The sequence below is a fragment of the Vicugna pacos genome, chromosome 9 (genome assembly GCF_048564905.1).
Source record: "Vicugna pacos chromosome 9, VicPac4, whole genome shotgun sequence".
NCBI lineage: Eukaryota > Metazoa > Chordata > Mammalia > Artiodactyla > Camelidae > Vicugna > Vicugna pacos.
Genome location: NC_132995.1, coordinates 6,660,840 through 6,679,759, shown reverse-complemented (window position 1 = coordinate 6,679,759; position 18,920 = coordinate 6,660,840). Strand labels below are relative to the sequence as shown.

Sequence of the window (18,920 nt, the reverse complement as noted above, 5' to 3'; positions counted from 1 at the left end):
AGTTCAGCATGACTCAGCACAGCTGCTCTCTTGGCCACTGGCCCAGACACCCCCTGAGGACCCCAGATACTGAACTAGCTGGCATCCCCTTGCTTGGGGGGTGCCCTGCCTGGACTTCTTGGAGAGGCTTCTCTGCAAGGCAGGCCCTGACCTCTTCCCCCAGCGCCACAGCAGCTTCAGCTACCCTGCCCCAGCCCACCAGTTACTTCCATTAGGGCACTTAAATAGGGTCAAGTTCCTGTCTTTGTTTCTCTTCCCCTCCCCAACCAACAACAGGGAGCTCCTGATGGGAGCCAGCTCTGCCACCCAGACACCAGCCTGGACTGGGCACACCTTACAAATGTCCATTGGTTGAAGACAGATGTCTCATCCACAGGTCCCCTGTGCCTCCTTGTTTCCCTAGGACCCAGTGCTTCTCTGTCATCTTGAAGGAGCTTGTGTCTGACAAAACAGGGACAACTTCAGAGAGATCTCTTTCAGAAGCAAAAAGGATTCCCAGTCTCTGGCTGCCTTCAAACTAGTCTCCAGGAAGTGCAGCCTCCCAGAGAGACCCCCAAGCTCCAGTGTCATTGCACCTCTTCCCATTGCAGTTCCCCTTAAAATAATGGGCCCCTAAAAATAGCCCTTTAGGTATTCCAAGTAGACCAGATCATCTTTCCAGGGCTCCAAAGGGCTCTCCAAGACCCCCTGCCTCTTTTAAAAGCCCCCACTAGGCTTCCAGAAACACCCCCCTCAACTCCGAGGCTGAACCCCAGGACTCTGCACGTCCTTTTAATCTTGTGGATCACCTCAAGGGCATAAAGACCTCCCCTAAGAAGTTTCCAGGAAAACATGGACTTCTGTTGTGAACTCTAAGGCTACAGAAACCCCTCTACCTTTGAGCAAACCCCAGGGCTCCAGAACCCCCAACAAACCCACCTCTCAGAAAGTGACCCAAGGTTCCAGAAATAACATCTCGCAGCCTTCCAAACTTCCCAATGCTCTGGGTACGCCCTTATCTCCCAGAGCAAACCCCAATCATTTGGAGATTTCTGCATTTCAGAGGAACTCCCAGGGTTCCAGAAAAGTACATGCTTTGACACAACCCTAGAATCCAACCTACTTTCCTGAGACAGCCCCAGGACCCAGGGATCATTACTTTCCAGGGCTCCCAGTGTTCTTATTAATCTTTCACCTACCAGAGTCCTCCCAGTATCGCTTGACTTCCCCAAATTAGCCCCACAGTCTTTGCATCCAGCGAAACCCCCCAACCCCCAATTCCCCATTTCACAACAGCCTCGCGCTACAGGCGCGTGACTTCCCCACCTCCCGAAGTCCGGGGGTGGTCTGGGACTTGTCCCTGCTCCTGATTGGTCATGTGTGGGCCCCAGGACCCGCCTCCCACCACCGCAGATTGGCTAATGGCCTTCCCTGACCGCCCCACTTCCGAGGGCCCGCGCGCTATAAAAGAAGCCGCCTTGCCCACCCCCTTGCAGTGCGCTCGGCGGTCCTGCGGATCTGTCTCTTGCTTCAACAGTGTTTGGACGGAACAGACCCAGGGACGCCCCTTGCTCCAACGTCCGACCACCCTTCAACCTTTTTTCCAGTCGCATCCTTCAGAACCAGCCACTGTGCTATCTTCAGCCTCTGGGACCAGCCAACACCGTTTTGTGAGCTTAACTCCTTATTACCGATCAACCATGAGCTCCCAGATTCGTCAGAATTATTCCAGCGAGGTTGAGGCCTCTGTCAACCACCTGGTCAACATGCATCTGCGGGCCTCCTACACCTACCTCTCTCTGGTAAGGGTCTCCAAGATGCCCCCGGCCCAAGTTTTCCTCAGCTGCGCGCCTTCAGCGCTCTGCGCAGGCGCTGGCCTTTGTTCGATTGGGTATTCAGAAGGCGGAGTTAGCACTCCTGGCATCACATCTTGCTAACCATTGTTCCTGCCATCTCTTCCCACAGGGCTTCTATTTTGACCGCGACGATGTGGCTCTGGAGGGTGTTGGCCACTTTTTCCGCGAATTGGCTGAGGAGAAGCGCGAGGGCGCGGAGCGTCTCTTGAAAATGCAAAACCAGCGCGGCGGCCGCGCCCTCTTCCAGGACGTGCAGGTAAATAATGTGGGGCAGCGGACTACATCTCCCAACTGTCCTTGCACTGGAGGTCACTAGACCATAGCTGTTTAGGTACCGCCGAGGTTTCTGGGAGATTGAGTTCTGTCTTGTGTGAGTTGTTACGGCTGCAAATGGAGGCGCCCACGGTTCCCTCAAGACGTGGCAGTCCAGTCCGCAGCGTGTGGTATCCTGGAACATGTAGTTATAGAACACTGATGGATGATAGATGCAATTTTTTTTCGGGCTAAGCCTTTACTCTTGCAGCTGCTGGAAAATTATTAGCTTTTAGTCCTTTCCAGAGTGTGGCTTGTACTGAGCCCTCTCTTGTCTTTTTGTATAGAAGCCATCTCAAGATGAGTGGGGTAAAACCCAGGATGCTATGGAAGCTGCTATTGCCCTGGAGAAGAACCTGAACCAGGCCCTTTTGGATCTGCATGCCCTGGGTTCTGCCCGCGCAGACCCACATGTAAGTGTCCCGGTTCACGTCTGCCCACCCTTAAACCTTCCCTGGAATGAAGCTTATATTCTGTCTGGGGGGGGGGTGGTAATTAGGGTTTTTAAATTTTAATTAATTAATTAATTAATTAAGAGGAGGTACCGGGGATTGCACCCAAGACCTCATGCTTGCTAAGCATGCACTCTACTGCTTGAGCTATGCCCTCTCCCCCAAGCTTACATTCTAACTAAAGCTTTGGTCTCATTTGATTGGGGCAGATTTCCTTGTGAGCCTCATTTGCCCCATCTGTCACATTGTTAGATCAGTAAGTGGCAACGGTTTTCTCTTCTGTCACTCAGCTCTGTGACTTCCTGGAGAACCACTTCCTGGATGAGGAGGTGAAACTCATCAAGAAGATGGGCGACCACCTGACTAACCTCCGCAGGCTCTCTGGTCCCCAGGCTGGGCTGGGCGAGTATCTCTTCGAAAGGCTCACCCTCAAGCACGACTAGGAGCCTCTGCAACCCAGCGGCCTTTACAGAGCCCCTCTGGTGTCAGGGCTTCTGCCTGAAGCCTCTCTGCAGTCACCAGGCAGCTTTTTAACCATCCTGGAGCCCTCTCCCAAGCCTTGGACCAAATAGAAATAAAGCTTTTTGCAACGGCTCGTTTTGTGTGTGTGGTGTGAGAAATGGGGTGGGATCTCTGGACTGGGCTGGCAGGAAGAGAGGAGTTGGTCCTCTTTACTGTTCTAAGGCAGGTTATTACCTGTGGAGTGTTGCAGTAGTGGGTTCTCTGCTTTGCCCGGCTGTTGCCTGCTGCCCCTTCTCGACGGTAGAACCCAGACTCCAGGGAGAGTCTAGTAAGACCTGGGGTTTGTCACTGGAAGCAGATGCTGTTAAAGATACCAGACTGTAACTAGAAACTTGTTCAGATGAGTGATTGCGTTGCCAGGCTCTGCCAAGCTCTGAAAGTAACTGTCTCTGGCTCAATTCTGGGAGGTTGAGTAGAACTGTGAGCTCCTTTATATGAGTGAGTTGAGGCAATTACTATGTAAGTTACGCATGGCAACCAGAAGGCACCCTCAAGTCTTGACTTCCAAAGGCTATTTGATACCCCTCTCGAATTCTAAGAATAGGTAGAATCCAGCACATGGATCTGAGCAGCTGGGAGCATGTGATGTGAAAGAGGTGCTGAGCTAGGGCTTTCGGGCTCAGACTGAAACAGGATGTGAAATTGTCCAAATGGGAACTGAAGAAGCTTGAAGATGGCTTAGCAGGCAGTTCCTGGGCCTAACAAGACAATGTCAACTCTGACCCCTCTACCCTTTCTCTGTCTTAATCAAAGAGGAAATGGCTGCTGGACATGTGTTCTTTTGTCTGCTCAGCACCAGCCCCTCCTGCTGGTTATTCCGGTGGGGGAGGGGGCTTCTGGCGGGGGAGGGGGTAACAGGAGGGATGATCACACGTCCAAATCCAAACAATTGGAGCTTTCTACTCCCCTGAAAAGCCATTGGTTTAGAGATGAACATGTAGCCTAGTGAAGACTAGAACTGAAAGGAGAAATATTTGTTTTCAAACAGTCATCCAGTGGACAGTAGGGCCAAAGTCCAGAGGACACAGAGTCCTGGAAACAGGCTCTAAGCTAGTTCAATAGAAGTTTCTGCCATGATGGAAATGTTCTGTATCTGCACTGTCCAATAGGGTAGCCATGAGCCACATGTAGCTGCAGTGGCTGTTGAGCCCTTTTTACTGAAGAAATTAATTAATTTAAATTTAAACAGTCACATACGGTTCATAGCTTTTCCAATGACACAGCCCCTTTGTGTCAAACAGCTTGCGCCAACTTTTTGCTGCTTAAGTCAAAAATGAGAGGTGACTTCCTTTGAAATAACCCTGGAATCCAATGGCAATCCAAGTCTCTAAGGCAACAGGATGAGACAAGAGGTCAGGGACCCAGTGGTGGGCAGGAGGAATAGGAGGTAAAGAGGAGGGAGAGGCCAACCAAGCCCTCACGTCAGACTAGACCTGAGATTCTTAAATATAGCTGTATTTTTTCATCTCTGGACAGACTTCAATCACACTCCCTCTGCCCTTCCTCTCCCAACTGCAAACCAAGTGCATCAGACACAGCACAGCACACATGAGGGGCCCCTCCCTTTCACCAAAGTTGGGGGCAGGGCGCAGCTTGGGGATGGAAGAGGCTTGAGGTAAATATGAGGTTCTAGAATCCAGTGGGCTGAGTTCTAGACCTGGGGAAGGTACTAGGTTGCAGCAGTGGCAAGGTTCCAGATTCAGCAGCCGGGACCTAGAACCCAGTGGTTTCATGGTGGGTCTAGCAGCTGGGGTTGTGCGTGGGGTTGCTGGGGAAGACAGCCAGTTGTCCTCAGCAGAGGGATTTCCTGGAGGGCACAGAAGGAGGAGCTGGGTCTGGTCCAGAAAAGGCCAGAAAGGCATCTAGGCCAAGACAGCACGTTCTCCAGAAGGAATGAGAAACCAAGTGGGTCTGCCCCCACTTGCTTGGCCAAAGTGTGGCGGAAGAGGGGAGGACTGGTGGAGGCAGAGGGAATCCTCCAGGCAGAGCTAGATCTGGGGAGGATCTAGATTAGAGTAAACAGGAGTGCACTGGCCTGTAGCCCAAGTTCTGGAGTTGAAATGGAGGATGTATATTCAATTATGTCCCTGAAAAAGCCTCAGCTCTGAACTTGATTGTCTCATTAGCAGGGACTCCATGTGGTTTCCAGTGCAAGGTGGCCCCTAGGCCAGGCCTGAGCTTGGCATGCTAGGTATACTGTAGAATTAGCAAGCCGTCAAGGGCTCTAGGAGCCACAGCATGGAAGGCAACAGACCAGGTTTCCAAAAACCGCTGGCACCACAGCAGGGTAATGGCAGATTTCCTGGCCTCTGGAACTTGGGCCAGGCCTGGGAGACTCCAGGGCACAGATTGTGCATTCTGGAACCCAAGAAAGGCACGCATAGTGGATTCTGGAGTGTTGGGGATTCCAAAAGGGGGGCTAGAGGGGCTGGAGTGTATGGTGGAGGGGACGGGGCTGTGGACCCCATGGAGGGTTAGGGATCTGGAGTGGAGTTTAGGAAAAGTGCCATTCTGCATCCACCCTCCGGATAAAGAAGGCAGAGCTGGCAGGGAGTGTGGGGCGGGGCTCTTAGTTGCGCTCCTCGCCCAGGGAACTGGCAGGGCTGAGGGGCTCGCTGGGGGTGCTCAGTGAGCTGGAAGGCGCTGTGTCCACCGAGCCGCGCTTGCTACCGCCAGAGGAAGAGGTGCAGGAGGCGCGGCGCGGCCACTCAGGAGCGCGGATATTGCGCCGGTCCTTGGCGGCCTCCTCGTCCTCATCATAGCGCTCACCGTCTTCATCGGGCGGTACATCCCTGGGCTCCTCCTCATCCTCGCTCTGGTGCGGGCTCGAGTGTCGTGACAGTGAGGGTGATGGTGGCACTGAGGCTGGCCGTGGGTAGCGGTAGCCCTGGGTCTGTGTACAGAGGTGTGGGCACAAACCACAGAGTGAGCAGTGTCTCCCTACAGCCTGCCTGGGCGTCTAGCTTTCCTGAGGCCTTCTGGAGGGCCGGACACCCTACCCAACCCCACCCCACCCTTCTAGCTCCTAGCCCACTAGAGAGACCCCGGGTCCACTCACCGCGTCAGCCTCGTGGGGCTCATAAGTGAAGTGTTCCGGAAAGGCCTTGGCCAGTGCCATGTGGCGCGCGGACATGTAGTACTTATAGGGGGTAAAGAAAGGGAGCAGGCATCAGGGGCGGACTCGGCTCCCGCCCAGATTTGGAAAGGGTGAGTTGAGCCCTGCTATACCATTCATGCAAATAAACACATCTTGCGGTGGGTTCACTACTGGCACCTAAGCCAATTATCTTATCCATCTTTCTGGTCCCACCCCTTATGCAGATAAGCAGAGCTGTGAATGGACAGTCTGAGTCACACCCACTTAACAAGGTGGAATTCTCCACTCAGGTACCTCTTTGGCCACACCCTTATGCAAATAGAGGATTTTGAGTTGGTCTTCCTGACAAAGTTGATTAATTTCTTAAAGGGACAGCAACCGTTACAAGTAGAAATTTAACCGCGCCCTTTGCGCCAGCCTTTGATGCTGAGGAACCAGAGACCCAGAAAGGCTGATTCACCAGCAGAGGATGGGGAAGGGAGTTATACCCGGCCTAGGTATTTCCAGTCCAGAAGATCAGAGAGGCGCTCCGTGCGGTTCCGCTGGATAATGCGCTGCCGCCGGCTCTGCTGGCAGAAGCTGTAGAGGAAGGAGGTGAGCTGCGAGCAGGAATCATCCAGGCTGCGGAACCGCCGGTCCAGGATGTAGATGCCTGTCGGGGCCAGGACGGGGTCTCAGAAAACAGACTGAGGAAACCTTCATTCTTTCTGAGACTCTGCGGCACCAGGACGCGTCTTCCCACTGGGACTCAGGAGTCCACCCCACTCCTCTCTTAGTGACTCAAGAGTCTACACCCCTCCTCCCCAAGATCCAAGTCCTGGCACTCAATCCGGGCTCTGACCGTAAGCTGAGGGGTCTGCGATGTGTTCCTCCATGAAGCAGCCAAAGCCGGAGAGGTTGGTGGAGATACTGGGGATACCCATGACCGTGCACTCAGCTGCGGGAAGGTGAGAAAGGCCTGCTTAACTTTCCCCTCTTTATGGTCTTGAACTCCAATAAAAGCTCCAATGGTGCCCTCTACTGGTGCCTTTACCAAGTGCTGGGCGCTGTGCGGAGCAAGCCAGGAGCCAGAAAAATCAGGGTGTGCATTAGACTAAGTATTATAGTCCCTATTTCTTAGAGGGGAAGCTAAGAGGCCAAGATAAGAGGGGAAGAAAGGGGAAAAAAGAGGCTGAGAAAAGGGAATTCACTTGCCCTAAGTCCTTAGGGTAAGGAAGTGTCTATAACTGGGTGATAAGAATGCTAATTTATTGGATCAGGGTACTCTGGATCATGTAGACCATTTTAGTTAATTCTCACAAACTATAAGCTACTTTGTGCCAGACCATACTGTTTTGGTTAGCATAGCTTCAGAGTCTGTTTTAACACGAGGTAAGATGAGGTCTCATATTACCATTATCACTGTGTATGCAGCACTTTCACTGCCCTAAATAATGCTGAGAAATGCCTCAAGGAGTTTATTATAATTCTTATACAAGTGTTTCTAAAAAATTAGACCCTAAATATAATAAGGCTTATAGGAAAAATAGGTTTGGGGCTGGTCACACAAAACCTATGCACCATTTTAACCATGGCCGAAACAAAACTGGCAAAATTCCTAATTATCACACAAGCACAGTCTCTGCCACATTCAGTTGTGTTAATGAACTGAATTTAGCTGTTGTTGTTTGGGGGACCAAACAGTACCAAATTGGGGGAAATCACATGTGAACTCTGACATCAAGCCTCTAATGACTCATCCATCACATGAGCTACTGTGTCACAAAAACATATGCTATAGCAGAACAGACCGTTGCCATTGTTTCTGTTTTGCAAAGGAGGAGCTTGGGGATCAGGGAGGGCAAGTGCCTTGTCCCAGGATCATGCCAGACACTACACTCACCTGGCGTGTAGCCCCAAGGCTCATAGTAGGAGGGGAAGACCCCCAGGTGGCAGCCACGGACAAACTCTTCATAGTCCACGGGGAGCAGGGGGCTTGTGGAGGAGAGGAACTCTGGGTGAAAAATCACCTGGCAGGGAAAAAGAAGGATTCAGCCGGAGCACCTTATGTAGCTACTCCCTGGGATCCCAGAGTGGCTGGGGAGACAAACTTGTCTAAAGTCACACCAGTCAGTGTCATGACAAAGATTTGAATCCCAGTCTGTCTGCCTCGGAAGCTCAGGTTCTTTCTAAACATAGCAATCCTTTGATAAGCTTGGAGAGATGGGAAATGTGAGGACTAGGCTCCACTCCCTCCATGACTCCCCCATCCCCTGCCCCCATCCTTTACCACGCCCAACCCACCCTGGCCCGGGCCCTCACCTTGACCCTGTCGGCACTACTATTGAAGAGGCCAATTCGGCGGATGGTAGTCAAGATAGGGTCCGAGGAGTCATCCAGCATATTGTGGGTGCACACAGGGGGGAAAGACTGCCGCTGTAGGGGCCACAAGTGGGGTGAGGGGTTAGGGAAGGTACAGAGGGCTCCCTACTTCCCATGAGCCATGCTGAACCTGGGGACCCAAGGAGACCGCAATTCCCACCAGGTTGTGGGGCAAGAAACCCAAGAGATTACCAGGAGTTGTCAATTTCCTACTTGGTTCTATCTGTAAAGGTTTTCTTTTCTCCTTAACCACCATGAGCCAAAAAGTAACTACAATTCCCAGCTGTCTTTGAGGCAAAGCCAGGGCTAATATGCCTCATGGACTACAGGGAGCTCTCTTGTTCTATACTCCGGGCTGTCATCAAAGAAATTCAAAGGAATAGAAAGGGGGCAGAGATAGTGCCAATGTGATAGCAAGCTTCAAGGGCTGCTGGAAGGTATAGCTTTGTTATGAAAATCCTGGATCTCTTTCTTTCCAAGTTCTTTTTGCACTCCATCATGTAAATCCCTCCACCTCCACCCTCAAGAGGCCCAAAGAGACCACAATACCCAATAGTCACTGGAGGAAGACAAAGCTAGTGTGATAGCATCCCTGGCGGCTGCTGGGATGTTCTTTGCCGCTGTCCCATGATTTCTCTCATTAAAAGATCTACTCATCTTCATTCAGCTGACTCCAGGAGCCTGGGAAACTGCAACTCCTAGCAGCAAGCACCATGGCTGAACCATCCTCAGTGAGGCAGACTGCTTTTCGTGTATTGGAGATTATAGTTTGGCCAAAAGCAGTTCACACCCTGTTTGGGTAACTTGGCTGTCTAGGCTTCCACTCCCCAGGAAATGGATCACCAACACTGATCACAGGTACCAAAGACCCTCAACTCCAGAGAATAAAAGAACTCTAATTCCCAGAAGTCTCTGGGACAATGGAAGAGTCAATGTAGCAGAAAGCCCAGGGGCTGCTGGGAGTTATAGTTCTCATTTTGTGACCGCCAATTTTCTCTAAGGTTTCCCATTCATCTAATTAACCCCAGGTATCTAAAGAAGTTACAAATCCCAGGAGCATCTGGGGACTAAGACACAGCCAGTGGGATAAGAAACAGCAGCTGCTGAGAGTTTTCAATGTTTTGTTTTTTTTTTTTAAACCTTTATTGTGGTATGATTCCTGTACAGTGAACTACACATAAGAGTTTTCAATATTCTTCAGGGAATAAGTGTTTTAGCTGAACTCCTGGCTCTATCCCTAGAGGTCCGACAAAATGACCACTCCCAGTAGTCTTTGGGGGAAGAGGTGGAGGCAGCCTGCAGCAAGGCCCAAGGACAGCTGGGAGTTGTAGTTCTCCTTTTGTGACTATCTTGACTTTTAAGGCCCCTTTCACCTTTTGTTCATGGACCATCCCTCCAGGACACCAAGAAACTACAACTCCCAGCAGCTCCTGTGGCAGAATAAGCTGTAGGAAATCAGGCTGCCCTAATGGCTTCTGGAAATTGGAGTTCTACCAGTTTCACACCCTACTGTGGATTCCTAGAATAAGGGCTGCTAATAAAGCAGAACTCCCAGCTATCTCTGGGGTCAGAGCTAAAATGGCAAGCTGCCTCCAGGGCTGCTGGGATTCACCACCTCTCTGCTCAGGAGTCCAAACCATACCTGTGTGGCAAAGATGGCTCTCTTCATCATAGTGAAATCCTCCTTGTCCAGCATCTTGTTCATGTCTGGGAGGCTCCCCCTGTAAGGCGAGCAGGGGTTTGCATCTGGGAATGGGTGACGAGAGGATTAGAACCCAGGAGGATGTAGGGCTGAGGGCAGGACACTCACACCAGCAAGGATTCATAAAGTTTCCTCCCAAACTTCTCCTTCACTGTGTTGGCTGTATCCCTGGAAGGAGCAGAGCAACAATGTCATACACACCCACTGCCAGTTATGGTTAGGCTTCTGGGGCAGCTGGGGAGTTGAGGTCCGAGCAGAGAAGCCCTGGAGATTTCTGGCTGGAGGATGGAGACTCGGGGAATAGGCCCTGGAAGGCTCAGATCCCTTGCGCCTTGCATCAGCTGTGTGGCCAGGGACAGGTGGCCTTCCCTCTCTGACTTCAATGACTCATCTGTCAGATGGGGATAAAAATAGAAGCAACCTCAAAGGTTTGCAATGAGAATTCGATGAGGTCATGACAAAAAGTGCACAGTGCCCAGCACACAACGAGCCTTCCAGAAATGTCAGCTATTATTAGGAACTGTGCTAGTCCTGGCAGTGGTGATGCTAAGCCCCATTTTATTAAAAGGAAAATGTATGTACCCAAGTAAAGCTAGCAAAGAGTGTAACCCTACAACTTCATTGATAGTCCTCTGTTCACAGTCCTCTCGTTGCTCTGGCCTCATTTTCTTACCCCAGCTCCCTAGGGCACTCTGCTCCAGCCCCACTGGCCTTCTTGCTGTTTCTCAAATATACCTCAGGGCCTTTGCACTTGCTGTTCTCCAGATACACAGAGCTCCCTTCCTCACTTCCTCTATTGGTCTCTACCCTATGGCACTTTCTCAATGTAGGCTGTCCTGACAACCAAGTCTCATCTTACAGTCCTGCTTTTTTGGACAGAACACTTTCTATAGAAGTTTCTAGAATGTGAACTCAGTGAGGTCAAGGATTTTATCTTTCTTGTTCACCACCGTGTTTCCAGTGCCTGGAACAGCACCTGGCACACAGTTGGAGCTCAATGAGTATCTGATGGCGAGGGAATGGGTTTTACAGATGAGGAAACTGAGTCTGGGAGAGAGGGAATGGTTTGCCTAAAGATACAAAGCCAGAGAGGGACAGTGGCACAAGCGAGACCTCGCCAGTTTTGTATCAGAGCCTCGGCTGTGCTGTCACAGTTGTCCTGCCTGCAACTGTGACCTCATCCTGCCCCTAAGCTGGAGGCATCTGCGGCAAGTGACTTTACTAGGAATCGGGTAGCAGACAGGTCGATCGTGTTACAGGTGACAAAACTGAGACGCCAGGAGACACAGGGGCCCCAAAGCACACAGCAGGGAGTGGGAGCTGCAGGAATGCTGGGCTGAGGGATGCTGACCAAAGCTGCTTGCGCACGGCTTGGCCCTTCAGGGTTTCCACGTTGAAGTTGTTGGTCCGAGCCGGCATGATGAAGAAGGCGACCACTGTCTGCTCGCTGCCGTTCACCTGGGGCAAAGGAAATGTGTGGGTGAGGATCACATGGGAGAAAGTGGAAGCTGCCCACCTTTTCCACCCCCAAGACCACTAGGACCCTGCCATGCCCCTTTCTGTCAAGGAGAATTATAAAACAGAGCTACCCATTCACACATGGGTTTCCCTGTCCCCATCTCCCTGGGTCTCCATTCTCCCCAGTCGTGTACTGGTTTTTCTCATCCTCCTGCGCCCCCTTGAAGCCCAGGTCTTACTCTGAGCAGATAGTTGAGCCGGGCCAAAGCCTCCAGGAAGACATCGGCCCCCTTGTTGGAGAACTCATAGCGGCCAGCAATAAAGAAGTACAAGGTCTTGTCCAAGTTGAAGTCCAGGTGCCTAAAGAAGCCACAAGGTTGGGTAAAGCCAAGACCTCACTGTTTAGCCCCGGCCTTGAAACTACAAACCCCAGAAGCCATGGGGGCAAAGAACATCTTAGGATAGAGGCATCATGGGAACTCCTGGGAACTGTGGTTCTTTTCTCCTTAGATGGGGATATCCTTAACTTCTCAGCTGTTGTTCTGATGCTCAAGAACTTAAGAGGCTGAGCCCTCAGCTGTCCCCTCTGTTGGCCCCAGGAGTCTGGGCTCCCAACCCCCTCCTCTCTCAAAACCTAGGTATCTGGCCTACATACCCATAAAAATGGCCCCGCACAAACTCCTGGATTCGAGCCTTGCTCTGAGCATGGAGGTTCTGGAATTCATGCACGGCAGAGAATTTCTTCACATTCAGTCCATTGGGGGTCACGATATCTGGGATTGGGGGAGAAGGTCCCACATTTCATTTCTTCATTTCTTCATTCAGATCAAAGTGGCTGAATGAATAAATGAAGGAAAGACTCCTTTCCTTTCCAAATTTCTGTTTCAATAGCTCCTCTGTGAGCTCCTGTGGGCACCCAGCTGCCCTGCCACTCAGATACCTTCTTGCCAAATATTGCTTGTTTATGTTCACAAGCATAACTACAGCTCCCATCAGCCCCTGTGAATGGCTAATCAGACAGGGAACCAATCAACTTCGGGGCTTCTGGGAGTTGTAGTTCTTTTGTTTCCCCTATTCCAACCTGAGCTAGAGGAGTGATTCAACATCCCCTTCCCGCTTTTCTACCTTCAAGCCTCTTTTGGGGCCCCAACCATTTCCTATTCTCAGAGAAATTAAAGCATATCAGTGAAAACCCATAACCCCCATTAGCTCTTGGGGCAAAATTGCAGAAACATAAGAAGCTGACCAGCCAAAGGCCTTCTGGGAGTTGTAGTTCTCACCTTATATCCATTGAGAATGGACGCTATAATTTGGGAAGAATAACTGGTTCCAACACTGTTTTTCTCAAAAGCAAAAGCCAATGAGCTTCCTTCCTCTTTCAGAAGACCAATATCTACATTAGCCAATAAAATAATTTTACCATTTCTGAAATTAATGTTAAAGAAACTACACCTCCAATTAGCCTCTAGGGTATACAGCCAGGCAGTCTCATATGCAGGTCACCAACCTAGGGCCTTCTGGGAGTTGTCGTTCTCTGCTCTTTACAGCAAAAAAAAAAAAAAAAAAAAAAAGGTACTGGCCTTGGTACAGACTACCTCATACATGTCTATGAACCCCAGCCTATTTCCTACCTGGTTTCCTTTTGAGTAGGTGCTGAGCCTCGATGGCGGTAATCTGGGACACGGTAGTGAAGACATGAGCGCAGTGGGCTGCTGCCCGCTCCATGCAGTAGCGGTGATAGATTTGCCTCTCACCTGCTTCCTTGTCCACATTGAACTGACCAGGGAGGGAGAGCAATCAGATTAGGAAAACTGGGGAGAAGACAGAAGGTCCAGACTCCAGGGTCTTAGGGGAGATTGGATTTGGAAGCTAGACTCCTGGGTCGGATGGAAGAGGAGGCTGGGGACTTGGACTCCTGGGTTCTGAGGGAAGAGGGAACTTGATCCCCTGAGGGAAGAGGGACAGCTTTGGGCTGTCTGAATGCTGGCAGCCCCCATCTCTCACATTCCCAGCTCACATTCTCCAGGTTGTTGTAGAAGTCCACAGCACCGGCACATAGGTATCGCCCCAGCAGAGTAGCGTGGGTGGTGAAGATTGTAGCCACAGGCAGCCGCCGGGCACGGCACAGGCAGAGCCCAACACCCGCCAGCCACTCATGGAAGTGCGCAACCACATGTGGTTTCTCCTCGCTCTGGGCCAGGAACTGTGGGGCAACAGAGAAAGGGCCACTTTATCTCTATGTGTGTTGTGAAGACAACCAGTCAACCCCAAGATGGATGAGGAAGCAGGGGAGAGGTCAGTCTGTCCCCACTACTGCACAGAGTGGGTGCTGGCCCACTGCAATCCCCACCAGGCAAGGAACTCTAAATCCTTGAGGCGGTCAAACTAGCTGACCTCATCCTCAGAGGCTGATGGGAGCTGTAGTATTTTGGCCAGCCTTCTAAGTCCCACCAGGACTAATTGGAAAGACTGAAGTTTTAGTATGCCCAGGTCCCAGACACAATTTCTGAAGACTCTTTATGTTGATTAACATAGACCTATACCCAGTAACGGCCGAGGGACTACAACTCCCAGAGTGCCCTTGGACCAGTTGGTTCATCAACTGTTTGTTCTAGGCTATGGGAAAGAGTTTTCTGAGCCTTTTAAAACCTAAATGGGGGTCAGAATCAGGATTCCTGGTTCTCAGACAGGCTGGAGATTCCCAAACATCCAGGGACACATCTGAGAGCCAAGTCCCACCAATATCGATACAGTTAGAGAACTACAACTCCCAGAACTTTCTGGGGTGAGCCCTCCCCTCACACCAGCATCCCCAAGGGCCAACGGCTTAGGATTCCTACATTTGGAAGATTGGAGTGAAAGAAGCTGGGGTTGGGACATTGGGTCTCCGAGGAAAGAAGAATCTGGGCCCCTGGATGTCCATGTTCCCAAAGATCAGAGCTAATCCTTGGATTAAAGGACCTACAACTCCCAGATTCCCTGGGAGAAACCAGCCACCCTCTGGGCAGGGGCTGATGGCCACTGTAATTTGGGGCCTGCGGTAGAAAGGGGTAACATAGGGACCAGTAGTGGGGCCTACCTCACCCAGGAACCAGGTGGTGAGGAAGCCAAAAAGGACGGCATCGTTGGCCTCCCGGTCGTACCAGGGCACCCCGATGTTGCACGTGTCCCACAGCTCACCCTTCCAGCGCTCCAGGGCCCAGGCTGAGGCCCCCACGTCCAGGAGCACCACCAGGGGGCTCCCCTCGATCAGCCAGCGCCCGAAATACACCTGGAGGGGCCACAGGGAGGCTAAGGGTTTTGGCCACAGGTCTCTGGACACAGCATCTGAGCTTCTCCCATCCTCAGGCAGAGGCCTGGACTCACGGCCTTGGTTCTTCTACCTTCTGTTTCTGCTGCTAATTTCTCACCTGCTGGTTTTTTCCTCTACCTGCTGGTAGTTATTCTCACCATAATCTTTTCCCATCTCTGCTGCAGCACCTCTCCGTCCTCTGCTTAGTTTCTGTATCAGCTGCCCTTCTCCCACTGCTGCCCCCCCCCTTTCTACTTAAAACCATACCTTTTGCACATCCTGTCTCTGTGCCCCCACTGCCTTGTTTTTCCACCCTGCTAGTCATTTCTCCAACCCGCTGCCTTGTTTCTGTGTTTGCTGCCACATTTCTCTCACCAACCATCCAGCTGCTTTTTCCCGTTATCTTTTCTTTCAGCCGCTCACTCTTACCACTGGATGCTTCTTTTACTGTTCTCACTGCCACCTTTCTTCCACTCACTGCCCTGTTTCGGATCCTTACCCCATATATTTGCCACTTGTGTCCGCTTTCCTCCACCCAGAGGCCTATACTCCACAGCCTCATTTCTAACACTGCCCACCCACTTTCCACGCCCGGGGGCTGCATTTTTCTACCCACTACCATGTTTCTAAGCTTTGTGGTCTCATTTCTGCCCCTGCCACATTTCTCTGACCCGTTGCTTTTCTCCTGAGATTGTGGCCCAGATCCTGGGCCTGCTGCCACAGCTCTATCCAGCCGACAAGCCGTCATACTCCTCCCCAACCTGGCTTTTCCCGGCTTTGAGAGCCTGCCCCCGAGGCCCCTCCCCCTCCCAGCTGTTGTCTGCCCTTTCGTTGGGGGGGCTATTCTTAGGCCCCCAGCATAGGGACAGCAGCTGCCCTGGGGGAAGGACTGGGCTGCCCTAGGGTTCCTTAGGGACACAGTCCTGCCTGGCTGACTTCCAGACCCCACCCCAAAGTGGAGTCTGTGAATGATTCAAGGCAGCATTGGATCTCCCTCTCCCAGACCCCAACCTGTCTGTACCTCAGCCCTGCTACCTTGTGGCCCCCTCCCTGGGGGACAGCCACCTCTCTGTACTCATCCTTCAGTCCTCATTTGATGCCTGGGAATATCCCCTCCTGAGCTCTTTAATTCTTGGCTCTGCTCATCTGAAACTCTGTCCCCTGGTGGGCCTGGCTACCTCTCCTCTCTTCCTCAGTAATCCACTTTTCTCTCTTCTTCGAGATCCTTCTCTCTAAAACATCAGGCTACCTCCCTACTGTATCTAAACTCTGTCTATGTCCCTACTGCTCTAACCCCTCGGGCTACCATCACTTTCTCCGTCCGGCTCTCTCCTTTGTCCACCTGTCCACCTCATCTGCAAGCTTTGCTGTTTTTAGGGATAATGATGATGATGATGACAATAACAGCTCACAGACAGTGCTAACTACATCCCAGGACCTGCGCTGAAGACTTTTATGAACTTGGTCATCCTCCCAAGAAACCTATAATGTAGACGGTATTTGCCAAGGTCATACCACAGGAAGCAGAGAAGGTGAATTTGAGCTTCAGGCTTCAGAACCCCTGCTCTGGCCTCCTGCCTCACCCTAAGCCCACCTCCCCTGGGTTCTGTCTGGCTGTCCATCTAGCTGTATTTCTCTCCCTGGATCTGAGGCTCTTGGCCTCAGTCTGTCCTGTACCTGCTGTCTGTCCATTCACTATCTGAGAGCTGGGGGTTCACCCACTTACTTCATGGGGCCCTGCATCTGTCTGAGTGTCTGTCCATCTTTCCTTCTGTGTCTGTCTGGGTAAGTACTGGGTCATCCTGAGTTTCTGTCCATGCCTCCTTCTCTCCCTGGGGCTGTTCACCCCCCAACCCCACCGACTCCTCCTCTTCCACTGCTCCCACCCTGCCCTCAGCCAGGCCATGTCCCACCTTGCAACCCTTGCTGTTCATGGAGTCCAGCGTCCTCTTCAGGGCCGGGGTCGGGGGCTCGAGCAGTTCCACCTGGGTCCTCACGCCCTGCTCCGTATACGGTCCCACCAGGTAGTAGTTGTCGCCCCACTCATCCCCTGTCACCTTCGCCTTCGTCTGCAGCACCGTGTAGATGCCGCCCACTGTGGGCCCAAGTGCGTGAGGCCAGGCCCCAGCCGAGGTCCACAGGTCTGGGGCCTGGAGCAGGGTTGGGGGGCCATGGAAGCCCTAGGCCTCTGGCTTAGAGGGAAAAGGGGACTGGGAGCCCATACTTTGGAGTCAGAGTGTGGAGGAGAAAGGGGGCTGGAGGGTGGTATTTCTGGGTCTATGGGACAAGGGGGCTGGGGTCGGGACTCAGAGGGAGGAGGGGGATCAGGCTAGATTTCTGAGTCTGAGAGAAGGGGCTGGGGTCCTGGGCTCCTAAGTGTGAGGGAATTAGGGGGCTGGGGCCAAGGATGTCAGAAGCTGACAAGGATCATCAAGATCCCTGTTCCCGAGCTCCTGGCTTACAGGAGCTGGGTTTAAATTCCCAATCAGGCTCTAGGACACAGTAAGGGAGACTCCCTCTTCATGGCCTTATTTAGGTTCCCACAGTTGCCCCAAAGAAGCCAGAGTTGTCCCTCCTCACCCCTCAGGGACTCTGCCGACCTGTCCCCCAGTTTCCTCTCTCCAAACAGGGACACAGGCATGCAGGTCCCTGCCCCTGCCATGACTCCATTTCAGACCCAGGAGTCTGGGCCTCCAGCTTCCTTACCTTCTGGAGCTTGGGCCCTGGAGATCCATTGCTCTGTGTTTGCAGGCCCCCCTTTCTCTCCCAAGACTCAGCAAAGCAAAATCCCAGCTCCCTTCCTTCTGTGGGAGCACAACTGCCTAGCTCCTGGGATTCCAGCCTCAGCCTTCTTCAAACCCAAAACCTTGGGCCCTTTGGAGCCCGGGACCCAGAAGTCCAGGCCCCCAGCCACTCCCATCCAGGGCCCAGCCCCTGACCAACTTAGGACTTCCCAGCCTTCCCCCATTCCAGTGCGCATGTGTTTGAGGCCACGGGCTCCTCTACTCCTAGGAACCCAGAGCTCAGGCCCTCAGAGCCTAGGCATCCACGCCCAAATTCTGTCATCCTAGGATCTAAGAATTAAGGTCTCCAGCCTCCTCCCATCTTTACTCTCAAACGGCCACTTCCCCAAATTCTTCCACCATGATTCAGGCATCCTATCCCCCAGGTGGCTTTCTCCCAGACCGGAGTTACATCCCAAGACCCTTCCCCCTGGGGCCACAGTTCGAAGTGCCAACCGCTACCTTCCCATCTCCTTCCCTATTCAGGACCCGGGTCTCTCGTTTCTTTCATTTTAGCCCCTCTCTCCTCTAGGACCCAGGACTTGGGTTTCTAGCCTGGGTTTCATCTTAGTCAGGCAACAAATCCCCTCCCTCCAGGGCCCAGGAGACAAACGCTAGCCCCTCCCCAAGGACACATGAGTCACAGGCTCCTTGTCCAGGACCCAAGAGTCATACCATGCAGCCTCGTCCCCCAATTACTCAGTAGTTTTGGGCCTCGACCCCTGACTGCCCTTCTCGTCCGGGCCCCTCCGCCTGGCGTGCTCACCCTTGTTGGCCACCTCCCAGGCCACCTCGAAGAGCACTGTGTTCTCCAGGTCGAATTCATCTTCCCAATCCTCCAGTCCTGGCAGTGAGGACATGGACAAAGTGCGGTTTAGAGGCATGGCCGACGCGGGAAGAGGGCCCCGGGGGCCACAGGTGGGGGCTCCGGAGGTGTCTGAGGAATGCACTGGGCAGGGCGCTGGGCCAGGTAGCTGGTGCCCGACGGGAAGCTTGCACCGCCCTCGGCTTCCTATTGCACGACCGCACTACCGCTCGCAGTGCCGGGACCTGGACTGGAGGCGGCCGCAGCGTCACTGAGCTCAGTGGGGCTCCTGCAATGAAAC

The 18,920-nt window shown here is 52.5% G+C and overlaps 2 protein-coding genes across 4 annotated transcripts; one reads left to right on the top strand and one right to left on the bottom strand.

Annotated features, from left to right (window-relative positions):
• Positions 1-1,420: 1,420 nt before the first annotated feature.
• Positions 1,421-3,194, top strand: FTL (ferritin light chain). Its single transcript, XM_006208482.4, has 4 exons — positions 1,421-1,781; positions 1,945-2,091; positions 2,435-2,560; positions 2,890-3,194. Exons 1-4 carry the CDS (start codon positions 1,680-1,682, stop codon positions 3,040-3,042), a joined length of 528 nt encoding a protein of 175 aa, XP_006208544.1. The 5' UTR covers positions 1,421-1,679; the 3' UTR covers positions 3,043-3,194.
• Positions 3,195-4,555: 1,361 nt separating this feature from the next.
• GYS1 (glycogen synthase 1) lies at positions 4,556-18,903 on the bottom strand. Of its 3 annotated transcripts, XM_072966670.1 has the most exons (17): positions 18,581-18,903; positions 16,945-17,126; positions 14,819-15,010; positions 13,757-13,942; positions 13,371-13,515; positions 12,395-12,512; positions 11,979-12,099; positions 11,633-11,739; positions 10,390-10,449; positions 10,222-10,300; positions 8,520-8,633; positions 8,101-8,227; positions 7,060-7,155; positions 6,707-6,870; positions 6,180-6,260; positions 5,891-6,014; positions 4,556-4,928 (listed from the first exon to the last, which is right to left on the bottom strand). In XM_072966670.1, the coding sequence occupies exons 1-17, from the start codon at positions 18,696-18,698 to the stop codon at positions 4,564-4,566; spliced, it is 2,379 nt and encodes a 792-aa protein (XP_072822771.1). In that variant the 5' UTR covers positions 18,699-18,903; the 3' UTR covers positions 4,556-4,563. The 3 variants fall into 3 exon arrangements, with proteins under 3 accessions (XP_072822771.1, XP_006208541.1, XP_006208543.1); XM_006208479.4 differs by having other exon boundaries at positions 4,673-6,014; XM_006208481.4 differs by lacking the exon at positions 16,945-17,126 and having other exon boundaries at positions 4,673-6,014.
• Positions 18,904-18,920: the final 17 nt, after the last annotated feature.

Coding starts and splice junctions, on each gene's coding strand:
- FTL (XM_006208482.4), top strand. CDS start 1,680: ATGAGCTCCCAGATTCGTCAGAATTATTCCAGCGAGGTTGAGGCCTCT. Junction 2,092..2,434: donor CCCTCTTCCAGGACGTGCAG/GTAAATAATGTG, acceptor CTTTTTGTATAG/AAGCCATCTCAAGATGAGTG. Junction 2,561..2,889: donor CTGCCCGCGCAGACCCACAT/GTAAGTGTCCCG, acceptor TCTGTCACTCAG/CTCTGTGACTTCCTGGAGAA.
- GYS1 (XM_072966670.1), bottom strand. CDS start 18,698: ATGCCTCTAAACCGCACTTTGTCCATGTCCTCACTGCCAGGACTGGAG. Junction 13,516..13,756: donor TCTACAACAACCTGGAGAAT/GTGAGCTGGGAA, acceptor CTCCCTGGTCAG/TTCAATGTGGACAAGGAAGC. Junction 6,015..6,179: donor AGCCCCACGAGGCTGACGCG/GTGAGTGGACCC, acceptor CTCTGTACACAG/ACCCAGGGCTACCGCTACCC.